The sequence below is a fragment of the Gastrolobium bilobum genome, unplaced genomic scaffold, assembly GCF_033153095.1.
Source record: "Gastrolobium bilobum isolate Gb01-03AN ecotype WA unplaced genomic scaffold, APGP_CSIRO_Gbil_v1 utg1951, whole genome shotgun sequence".
NCBI classification, from domain to species: domain Eukaryota; kingdom Viridiplantae; phylum Streptophyta; class Magnoliopsida; order Fabales; family Fabaceae; genus Gastrolobium; species Gastrolobium bilobum.
In genome coordinates this window covers 289,072-300,558 of record NW_026898281.1, presented here as the reverse complement: position 1 = coordinate 300,558, position 11,487 = coordinate 289,072, and the positions used below count along the sequence as shown (strand labels likewise).

At 35.6% G+C, this 11,487-nt stretch overlaps 2 protein-coding genes across 2 annotated transcripts; both read right to left on the bottom strand.

Moving 5' to 3' along the window:
• Positions 1-378: 378 nt before the first annotated feature.
• LOC133314469 (calmodulin-binding protein 60 B-like) lies at positions 379-5,886 on the bottom strand. The gene is made up of 8 exons (XM_061515951.1): positions 5,765-5,886; positions 5,603-5,669; positions 5,463-5,509; positions 4,880-5,361; positions 4,625-4,785; positions 4,283-4,486; positions 3,934-4,102; positions 379-764 (listed from the first exon to the last, which is right to left on the bottom strand). The coding sequence occupies exons 1-8, from the start codon at positions 5,884-5,886 to the stop codon at positions 379-381; spliced, it is 1,638 nt and encodes a 545-aa protein (XP_061371935.1).
• Positions 5,887-8,265: 2,379 nt separating this feature from the next.
• Positions 8,266-11,487, bottom strand: LOC133314468 (calmodulin-binding protein 60 B-like). Its single transcript, XM_061515949.1, has 6 exons — positions 11,465-11,487; positions 10,406-10,899; positions 10,087-10,247; positions 9,740-9,943; positions 9,390-9,567; positions 8,266-8,845 (listed from the first exon to the last, which is right to left on the bottom strand). The coding sequence occupies exons 1-6, from the start codon at positions 11,485-11,487 to the stop codon at positions 8,355-8,357; spliced, it is 1,551 nt and encodes a 516-aa protein (XP_061371933.1). The 3' UTR covers positions 8,266-8,354.

Sequence of the window (11,487 nt, the reverse complement as noted above, 5' to 3'; positions counted from 1 at the left end):
TTAAATTCCATTCTCTCACTTTTTTTTTTTTAATACAATTTGTACGGATAAGAATTACCATGAATGAACATTGCCCGAGCACCAGTACTGGGCACAGGCTTGATTTTACAGCTACAGATCATACATAGAGAAATTGACACGATATTTATGAATCAACAAATTATATATAACATCATCCTTAAGTGGAATTGTTGTTACATTAATCATAAGAGAATGAATAGAATAAATATAATCAGATGAGTCCATATTGTTTGTAACACCTAGTATTGTACTAGAAGAAATTTTCCCTTGAAGGGTCTCTTCATTGGCGCCCTTGTCGTTGGAAAAACACAATTTAAGGAAACAAAGCATGAACTATAATAGAAAAGATATAGTTTATTACTGACGATGAAAAGATTTTGCCTTCCTTTTAGCTACATGCATTATGACCCATTTGAGAGCTGTTCGAATCTTATGCCAAACTGTCTTGCGTTTCCCTTTGCTTGATACATACACAGCAGAGTTGGGTAAAGAGGAACGATTGCTACATTCTGCTCCATCATCATATGTATAGGGGAAAGGATTTGCTTGCACCAGTTGGTTAATGGGAGGAAAGAAACTTGCAAATTCATCAATCTGTGATACATTACCGAGCCATCCGTTTCCATCATCAACAGAGATAAACTGTCCCTCTGCTGAACCTTCCTGGTCAATCCGTGCGGCTTCATCAATAATTGATGTTGAGGTTGATGCTTGACACAAGTATGGCCACGTTTCTGGTTGGCCTGTAGATCATAGAACAAGAACTACAACTCAAGATCACATAAATGAGGAACTGAAAATGAGAGGGCATAAAAGAGACAAGTAAATAGAATTCTTTTTCGCCCACTTCATCACTTAATGAAGTATTCATACAGTAAAAATGTAGAGATCACATAGTAAACTACCACATGAATAAGAGTCAACTAATATTAAGGTTGTGCAAAACAATAAAAAAACTGAAAACTATGAATTGTAATTAAAATAACTGATTTTAAAAAATCAATTCATGAATCGAACTGATTTTTAAAAACAGTTCAAGAATCGAATTGATTTTTAGAAAATGATTCAAAAATTGATTTTTTTTTCTTTTTTTTATTTCTCTATTTTTCTTTTTTATTTATGGAAAAAATGTTTGTCCTTTTAAATGACACAACTTATATCATTTCACTCTCACAAAGAGGTGGGATCCACATCTTTATTTTTTTTATCCACTCTCTCTCCTCCTTTATCTATCTCTTTCTCTCACTTAAAATGACACAACTTTACCTCCTTTAAAATGATACACACTTTTCCCTTTATTTATTTAGTGGCTTTTTTTATTTTTATTTTTAGAGGAAGGTTATACTTACAACTAATTTTTTTTACAACCTCTTACAACCATATCTTAACACCGTTGATTTCCGTCAATCAACAGTTATCATTTATTGTGAATTAATAATTAATTAATGAATTTAATTTGAGAAAATCATAACCGCTGATTGACAGAAATCAACGGTGTTAAGATATGGTTGTAAAAAAAAAATGGTTGTAAGTATAACTTTTCTCTTTTTTTTATTACTTTATTTCTTTAATTTTTTAATTTTTTCCTTTTCTTTTAAAATAGGTTCGATCCGAGCTGATTCTGAATCAAACTGAGCTGTTTTCGAACCTAATCGAATCATTTAAATCAATTCAGTTCAGTTCTTCAAAAAATTTCTGTTCAATTCAATTCATGCACACCTCAATCAACCATGACTTAGCAAACTCATATTAAACCAATATTTGTAGGCTAAGAGAAGGAGTTTAAGCCATATTAAAGAGGTATAATATAAAATTATTAATATAATTTCACTTAATCAGTTAAAGTTTCGGATTAAATTAATTTTTTACATGGTATCAAAGCGTCTACGACCAAGTGATCATAGATTTTTTTCCTCACCGCCCGACTCTATAAAAAGAATAATTAAATATTGTGGAGTATCTTAACACAAGTAGCCAGGGCTGGAAGCATTATTCACCCTTCAAGTCCAATGAGTTCTTGTATGAGGGGTTTAGAGAAATATAATATAAAATCATTAATATAAGGGCTTAACATTTCTGCAGCAGCCGTAGATAATGTTATCTACAACTGACACAGAAAAGTGGGCCCCACGGCTTTAAAAAAAAAACTCAGTATCTGTTGTCGTATCCTAGGATTCGGACGTGTATCCTTGCTTGCTGTAGGTACAGCAGCTGCAGAAATCATTTTGCCTTAATATAATCTCACCTAATAACTTAATCTTTTATGTTTAAAGAGTCCTTTACATCAAATATTAATATTTTGCATGATATCTTTGTGTTAATTGATATTCTTGTATTAGCCAATATTTCGCTGGATTTGCTTAGAAATCTCTTTCGGCATAAGAAATTTATGGGTTTGGTGTTTGTCCTTTTAAATGACATAGAATTATGTCTTTTAAGTGAGAGAAAAAGATATACAATGGACCAACAAAGCCCGGCATAATTGGTAGATAGTTGGGTCCTTTAAACATGCTGACAAGGGTTTCAATCCTTGGCCGTGTGCAGTGGCGGACCCAAAAAATTTTATAGTGGGGGGCGAAAAAAATTATATTATAAAGAAAAGTACATACAATCGTATATGAACTTAATATAAAGAGTCTAAAAGAGTTTTATTACAAAATTCAAGGTCAATTTACTTAACTCTTGCTCTACGTTTTTTCATATTATTAAACTCTTCTATAATTGAATCTGTGCTAAAATTCAAAAAATTTCCTTTTCAATATATGTAATTAAAGAATCATCAAGAATTTGGTCTTCCATTTGATTTCGAAGTCTGGTCATGATTATTTTCATGGCAGATAAAGCTCTTTCAGTAATTGCCATAAAAATTGGGATAGTGAGCACAAGTCTAATCACTCTATCAATAAGAGGATAAATAATTGATTTTCCAGATGTGTTCGATTTTGAATTTTTTTCTTCGGCCCTAAAAGTTTGCTACTTCATTTGGAGAAATTGCAATTTCAATCTCCAAATTTTGTGTTTGCTTAATTTTTTTAGTCCAAATTTAATTTCTCATCCCAAAATTATATATATATAGTAAAAAAAATTAAAAATCAGGGAGGGGCGGTGGCCAACCCTAGTGTAAAGCCCGGCCACTTGCAAGAATCAATGACTGTCCCCACACACTAACACGAGACTTTTCAGTGTGCTTTGTCCTCACTCGCACACTTCCCGGGAAAACTTCCCAGGCGGTCACCCATCCCAGAATTGCTCCAAGTCAAGCACGCTTAACTGTGGAGTTCTTCCGATCTGGGCTACCGAAAAGTAGATGCATCTTGTTAGTATAGTTAGTACCAATTAATTTTTATAAGTCATTCCTAACTGTACCGTCCCATACCAGCACAGTCTCTGGAATCCCTCTCTTTCGGGTGTTGATTCGATTCATTCATGAACCCCCAAGCTGCAAGATTTGGCATGAGTCGCTCATTGTCCGTGCCCTTTCGCACCGGCGATCACTCCCTGCCCTTGCCAACTCTTGGGATGTTACACCTAGCCCCTCTCCTGGGTCCGCCTCTGGCCATGTATACAGAAAAGCTTTGTTGGAAGAAGTTGTACTTATGCACGTGATCTCTCCGTATCGAGGGGATTAGTTATTGACTCTTTCCTGAGGTAACCTTGGAACAATTTCAAAAAAGAAAATAAAAGAAAGATACACAATGGAAATCCCTCCACGAAAGTGAATGATTTTTTTTAATTTAAATTTTAAATAAAAAACTAGTTTTGGACAAACATTTTCCCCAAAATGTATTCAAGAAAAACATCCTTCCCCGTTTGAATTGCTAAATGAACGGCCGAGGAAAAAATGCACTTTATGTTTGATATACATGAGGATGTTGCACAGAAGTGTTTATGCAGGACACAGGTATATAGTACCTTGCTGAGCAATTGGGAAGTCGAACTGTCGCGGACCTTGACCTGGATCACCATATTGTGCAGCTTGTACACCTGTCAATGTCTTCATCAAGTCTTGTGTTGTAGTCTCAAGTGGCACCAGATCCTTCAAATTTTTGTAAGCTTGCTGCTTAACTCTTTCCACCAAAAGCTGCCAGAGAGAGAAGTGTCTCGATCACATTAATTCAGTTAAAAGGTACAAGCACAGCTAGCTAGGTTATAATAAGATATGGATCATTAAATTTAGGAATCCATAGACGAAGCAGTAAAGTTCATTCCAAATAGCTATTCACATCCACAGGAACTTTTAGAATAAATAATAAAAACGAACCTTCTCTTCAAAATTCAGAGATTGTAGAGAACGGAAATTTTGGCCATTAAGAGCCACCTCCACAACTTCATAGATGCAATTGAAGACAAGGAATGTTAAGTGTTCTGCTGCGGGATAGATGTAGCGCTCATCATTGTTTACATCACAACCTTGAGCATGTTCAATAATTGTATCCCATGACCTAGCTGCAACTTTGCCGATTTTCTACTTTCCCGAAGCGAAAAAATAGGACCAGCATATATACTCGCATGTCAGTATTAGACAACGAAATTAAAAACTTCAAGAGCTAAAGTAGAGAATCATTATTCCTCATGCAAGAATATTTAAAAGAATATATTTAACCTCTAGTAATGAAGCTTGGTTGGTTATGTACAACCGCAAAAGATCCTTGACAGTTTTTATTCCAATCAAGGACAATTGCTTGTGAAGTTTACCACCTTTAGCTATCCTTTTCAGACGCCACACCTCATCATTCAATGAAGGACGGTCGTGTTTCTTGTATGCTGAAATGACCAAAACACATACAAAATGTAAAAACAAAGCCATCAGACACCAACATGATGGCAAAAAATAAATAAATTATGGTTTAGGACTTACCCACACCTCGGTTATCCAAGACCTTAAAAGGTTCACTTCTACCTTCCCTAATGTCCGCTTCAATGGAATTAGATTGCACTATTTTAACTCCTAACCGGAACGATTTGCTTCTTGTCCAGCACGAATTATCAGTAAACACAATCTTCTCTGTGATGTAACCAACTCCATTTTCTAGTGTAATAACCGTATCCCCAATCAGTAACGGTCCTTTTCCCTCTCTTGGACTTAAAGTTTGGGCATTAAATTCCTCTGCAATCCAATCCTCATTCTCATTGGATCCAAAGTCACCATTTAAGACACAGATCCGGATCTTCATGGGGTAACATTCTTCCCTGACTATGCGTTGCTGAGACTTAGCATCACGCAGCTCGATTTGAAGTGAAGATCCTCCCTCAGCTGTGATTTTGAACTGTGTGAAAATTGTTGGAGGCAATTTATTCATGAAGCACAATTGCAAAACTCTTCCACCACCAGATCCGCAACTAAATTGGAAACACAAAAACAACATTAGATTAGAATGAACTAGTGTATGGTGGTGAAAAACATATAGGAAAAACATAAATTTTGCACAAAAGAAACAAACCATGGGGATAGGTGACGCTGGAGCATAGGTGGAAGCACATCTTGCAGCTAGTTGGGGAACAAAACAACATAAGACTTACTATAAAAGCTTGGCAAGCAAGACAAGTTAGTTAATATACTTACTAGAGACTCGGTGCTTACCACTTTTCGAAGTACAGGTTCCAAGTACAATGCGATTTCATTTGTCACATTACTACTGGCAGAGGCACTGCACATTCACCACAGAAGAAGAAGTAACGTTTAGAGTGCAAAAAGGTACATCAAATAAACCCAAAAGCAGCACACACAGAAATAAACACATACAGAGACGAAAGGTGTGGGGTCTCTGCTTGTTCTGGCTCGCCACGTCTCCGCTTACCAGAAACTCGAAGATCCCTCTCATCATTACCCTGACCCTCCTCACGAGATACCCTTTTCGATGCCATCCCACTCCACAAACCTCCAACTCACACGCAAATCAATAACTCTCTGTTTCTCAGAAATAAGCTCAAAACAATGCTTGGAAACACACACTAACCCCGTTTTTATAGAGGGACTGAGAGAGACGAAGATTCAAGGAAAATTCTCCATGAGGGCCTCGTCATTTTTTATGTAAGAATGACTTGATTGAAGTCAAAATAAACCTTTTTAGATTAGATATAACATTTCGGAAAGAACAATAACATATTTATGACAAAAAGACTTTTTGTATACTAGCTAGTTAGTTAGTACTGAATGGTAGAATATTGATTGGGTACTGATTAAAGAGCAGAATATACTAAAAGTAGATTGCAGAAGCAATTTAATTATGATATCACAAGTTTATGCATAGAATTACTATATTCATATATCAATACAAAATCTAATAACTTGCCCCACGCGGTATCATCAACTATTATATTAATAAAAAAGGAAGAACTCCAGAAATTCCCAAACTTAGGAACTCAAGAGATAACGAAAGTAACTACGCGTTGTCTGAACGAGTAGGACCGACAAAACTGCAACTCTTGATGGACTAGTGACTAGGGATACTAGTTAACCAGAGAGAGCAAGAGCATAACGGTTCTTGTGGCCCTGATTTCAGATATATAAAAAAATAAAAAATTGCAGACGCGTGAGCTGATTAAATTTGCGAGCAAAATTTCCATAACCACGCGTTTAAATAATCACGGTCACGTTTAGGGAGTCAATTACGTGCTCAATTTTTTTCTTCTATAGCAACTTTTTCAAGAAAATCCTTTAGTGAGGAGCTTCTTGGAACTTGGTGATTAACTAGAATCTTCGTTCACTTCCACAGAAGTGAACACATTATCGAGTGTAGTTATCTTAATAGGCTCGGGTAAACTAGAGTGTCCAAAAGTTGTCCATCTTCCAGTTCGAAAAGCTTTTTGGGAGACAGAAGTTGCGGAATGGATACATGCTTGAAAGTTAAAAGGAAAGAATGGTAGTTTCTTCGTTTAATATTCAGAAGTCTTCAGTTGCAGTTTTACTGCAAGGACTCTGCACAGTTAACAAATAAGCTAGAGAAAGTTTGTGGCTTTTGGAACATGAACTTCACTTTTCGATCAATAAACCTTCCCAGCAATCCACAGAGTGGCTTATATAATCATGTAAGTAAATCTATGGATATTATTTTGAGATCTGTTCTGTATGGGATAGCCTATGTCATGGATGGTCACATAATATGGTTTACGCTTGGATTATATTAAAATGTCATTGAAATTACCATGGTAGGAAATGTCTCCGGTGGTCCAAAATACACACAAAATGTTGTTAATTTTATTTTGATCATGGAAGTGAAAAAGTTTACAATACACAAGAAAAAAAAAATTATTCAATTAGTTTCTGCATTAATTAAGTTGAACATGCTGCGCTTACTATCATATGAATATTAATTAACCGCCAGCGACGGATGTTACAGCTTAGCACGAAGATACACAGCCAACAACTTTACTTCTGCTACTTTGTTAGAATGAGTTATTTAAGGTTCTTGTATACTGAAGAGCAATGCTACTTACACAACTCCCTCTAGCATCCACTATATTAAACTACTAATGTGACTGAGTACGTGCTGCTACCGACTTTATGGTCCAAATTAATATATATTTAATTTTTTCCTATCAAATTTTAGATAAAGCCACACCACATCTGTAGTTTTGAGGGGTTGACAGATTGTATAAGTAACATTTCTCTGCATTTAGCAAATAATAGTTTGCAGTCCAAAAATATTACTTAAAATGGAAGTAACAATAAAAACGAGTAAGGGTCCTCTTGTTTTTAAGCTAGAAGCTACTTATAAACTAAAGCTAAAAAAGAGAGCTTAAAAAAGAAGCTAAAAGTTGTTTGGAAATTACATGAAAATTTTAGCTTAAAATTTACTTAAAAGCACATATTTCAAGAAAATTATCTCTCTTTCTATCTTTATCACTCTTCATTTAAAAAAAAAAGCACACAATTCAAGAAAAACAGATAAGAGCTTAAAAAAAACTCCTCCTAGGAGCTTTTAATTTTCAGCTTTTTTCTTCGTTATAGAAAAAAGAGCTTTTCATTATAAGAGCTTTTCCCAAAACCTGTTTGGCCTAACTTATGCTTATAAGTAACTTCTAGCTTAAAAAAAGAGGATCCAAACGGGCACTAAATATATCTCAAATTGATCTGTATTCAATATTTCACTGAATGTTTATACAGGGAGTATTAACAGAATAAATTTTGAATTGATGATGGACCAGTATCTATAAAATTTATTTTACAGACAAGACAACCACCACAGATTGTGTATAAATAACTTGACTATAACATACAGGAGGACTCTTCTTACCGGTCTCTTCACAATTCTAAGAAATCTAGGGAACTTGTATCCTAGGCTCTTAGGCATATTCTATCTAGTACCCAACAAAGGAAATAAAACAGCAGTCTAATAGTCATAGCAAAACAGCTTTGCTTTCTTTTTGGCAGCTGCATCCCTTCTCACTGATAAGACCCATAGAGCAACCCGAATCTTCTGCCACACCGCTTTCGGTTTCTCACTGTTGGATATATCCAGGGCAGAATTGAGGAAAGGAGAATGGCTGCTACATTCTGCTTCATCAGAACCAAAGCAAATGCCATTTTCTAGCCCCCATGTTGTATAAGGAGGATAATCATTTATGAATTGAAACTCTGAACTCTCATTCTCTGTCGAATAACCACATTGCATAGCTGGAAAATATGATCCATTAAGGTTCCAACAACTACCCCCTTCAGTGTACATTCCAGAGGAAAATTCATCCTCCACCTGACTGTTTGGTGGCACTTCTCTTTTGTCTGGCAGTGGATCAGCGCAGATTTGGTAATTATGCATTCCTTCATCAATATTTGAAGCAGAGATAATTGGTGGAGTATGACCTGTCCATGTTTGTTGTTGGCCTGCACAAGACAGGTTCAAAAATTATTGCAAAGTATTCAACAGGTAGAACGGAATTGGCGAAAAGAGGACAAGAGCTGTATAACAGAGATAGTCACATACATGAGAAAAAGGAAAGTTTTGAAAGCATTGAATTACACAGAAAGACATGTCAAGTTCGGTATTGTATAAGGAATGATATTGATGTTGTGGTAGAAATCAATATGGCATGATATACCAAAATTTGCCATGGTCCTTGTTCATCTTGTGGAAGTTTCTTCCAATATAAAAATTTTAGTTAGGATATGCATCCCTAGTTTATTACTACTCCAAATAGAAAAAGAAACAAATGACCTTTATGTTTGAATAACTTGGACTATATTGCAGAATAACTGTTTATGTACACTCCCTCACGTTTTAATTTAACATATCAGCAAGACAAAATGTCCGTATAGCGCAACCAGCTCTTCAATTGCCCTTGGTCAGTAATTGACCTCTTGTAAGTTCAAAGTTTTGATGAGCGATACAGTATAAGAGAGAACAAAATGAAATAGCCAGAAATTATACCATTATATGCAACTTGTGCTGTTGAGATATTAATCTGTTGCACATCTTGGTCTGGAGCGTCAGACTGCCTTGCTTTTAGAAATGCCGCTAGGTTTAAGCAGTTCAGGAAAGTTTCATCAATTGATTTCAAGTTATTGACATTTTTGTAAGCATGCTGCTTCACTATTTCTACCAAATGCTGCCAAGGAAGAACGAACATTATCACTTTTTTGATCCAGAGGCAAAAAATATGATATTATATAAATAATGATAAGACGGGAATCACTAATTTAAAGAAACCAAAGATGCTAAAGAAAAGTTTTCTTTAAAACCAATTTCACAACCAAATCCGAAAGGATATGAACGCATACATTCTCGCTGGGGGTGAGAGCATCTGGTGAATAATAATCTTGTCCATCAAATGTCACTCCCACAACGACGTAGATGCAATTGAATAGCAGGCCTATTGGTTGTTCTGCTGTGTGATAGCCGTAGAGCTTGTAATCATCTATCACACAGGCCTTGGCATGTTCAGTAATTGCTAACCATGACTTCTTCTGAATGTTGCCAAATTTCTGCATCTCCAGAGCAAAAATTTTCAACGAACATACACCTTTTAAGTGTAGATTTCATTAATTATTTATGAAAAGGGCAAGATAAGTAAAGAACGGTTACAACAACCCATAAAAGAAGAAAAGAAAAAGAAACAATCTTTTACCTCATATAACGAAGATGCGTTGGTTATGTATAACTGCAAGAGATCCTTAACAGTGTGAATTCCATGGAGAGAGAGCCGCTGGTGGATTTTTCCTTCTTTAGCAATTTTCTCCAAACGCCAGATATCATCATTCAAGGATGGAGGGTGGTGCTTCTTGTTAGCTTAAATGAGCAAATTACATGTCAGTTATGGAGTTGGGCCAAAAGAAAGATTATAATGAAAAATAAAAACAAACAGATACAAAAGTATCATGCAAACAATAGTTATGTCCTATTTGGAAATAGACAATGAGAAAGAGAAGTGAACTATTAAGACTCACGCTCTCCTCTGTTGTCTTTGACCACAAAAGGTTCACTTCTACCTTCCTTAATGTTTTCTCCACTGGAAGTTGGTTGCACAACTTTGGCTCCTAGCCTGAACTTTCTGCTTCTTAGCCATCTCGAGTTATCAGTGAAGATGATTTTAGTAATGCAACCAACTCCATTTTTTAAAGTAATAAACCTCTCTCCAATCAATAGTGGCCCTTTACCATCTCTTTCACGTAAGATATTGGCATTGAATTCCCCTTCATTCAAATCCTCACTGCCATTGGATCCAAACTCACCATTGAGAGCACAGATCTCTATCTTTTTTGAGGAGAGGGGACCATCATTGACTACAGACTGAGATCTAACATCAAATAGAACAATATGAAGAGGTGATTTGTCCTCTGCTAATATTTTAGACATGGTAAAAATTGTATCAGGCAACTTTTTAGGAAAACGCAACTGAAAGGGTTTGGCTCCAGATATGCCAGCATGATTAACCCTTCCTCTGCAAAAAATTTGTAAAAAAAAGAATAGTAAACTACTAGCTTTAACCAAATAAACAGATGAGAGGAAAAGTTGGTGAGAATCAGTTTGGTATTGTATTAAAAAAAGAAAAAAAAAAAGAATCAGTTTGGTACAGATCAATATTTTGACCCCATACCACCACAGGCAATGAATGCAACAATTGTTTCTTCTTAACACAATCCGGACATTAAAAACAAACCTTGAGAGTAGGTAACCCTGGATTACACGCTCCACCTCCTCTGTTACCTATTTGAGGAAGACAAGTGAATCAACCAAATCACATTTCAAAACAAATCATGCATACTTTAATTGGATACTAGGTACCTGTTCAAATACTAGCCAAACAAAAGAGATCTATATCACCAAAAAATAAAAGGCTTCTTGGAAAATAGGACGAGAAGCTGGAGAGCAACAGAGTTAAAGGAATGACAAATTTGAAAGGAACAAATAATCGGGCCCATGCTTCTCTTTTCTCCACAAATCAAATAGTAAGCATAACTAATGTGTGGGAATCACAAATATATGTACTAAGCAAAAGCAGAAACCTGGGGAACATTGAGGATGGCAT

Coding starts and splice junctions, on each gene's coding strand:
- LOC133314469 (XM_061515951.1), bottom strand. CDS start 5,886: ATGGCATCGAAAAGGGTATCTCGTGAGGAGGGTCAGGGTAATGATGAG. Junction 5,670..5,764: donor ACCCCACACCTTTCGTCTCT/GTATGTGTTTAT, acceptor GTGAATGTGCAG/TGCCTCTGCCAGTAGTAATG. Junction 4,487..4,624: donor ACCAAGCTTCATTACTAGAG/GTTAAATATATT, acceptor TCGGGAAAGTAG/AAAATCGGCAAAGTTGCAGC.
- LOC133314468 (XM_061515949.1), bottom strand. CDS start 11,487: ATGCCATCCTCAATGTTCCCCAG. Junction 9,944..10,086: donor ACGCATCTTCGTTATATGAG/GTAAAAGATTGT, acceptor CTGGAGATGCAG/AAATTTGGCAACATTCAGAA. Junction 9,568..9,739: donor CTCTCACCCCCAGCGAGAAT/GTATGCGTTCAT, acceptor CTTCCTTGGCAG/CATTTGGTAGAAATAGTGAA.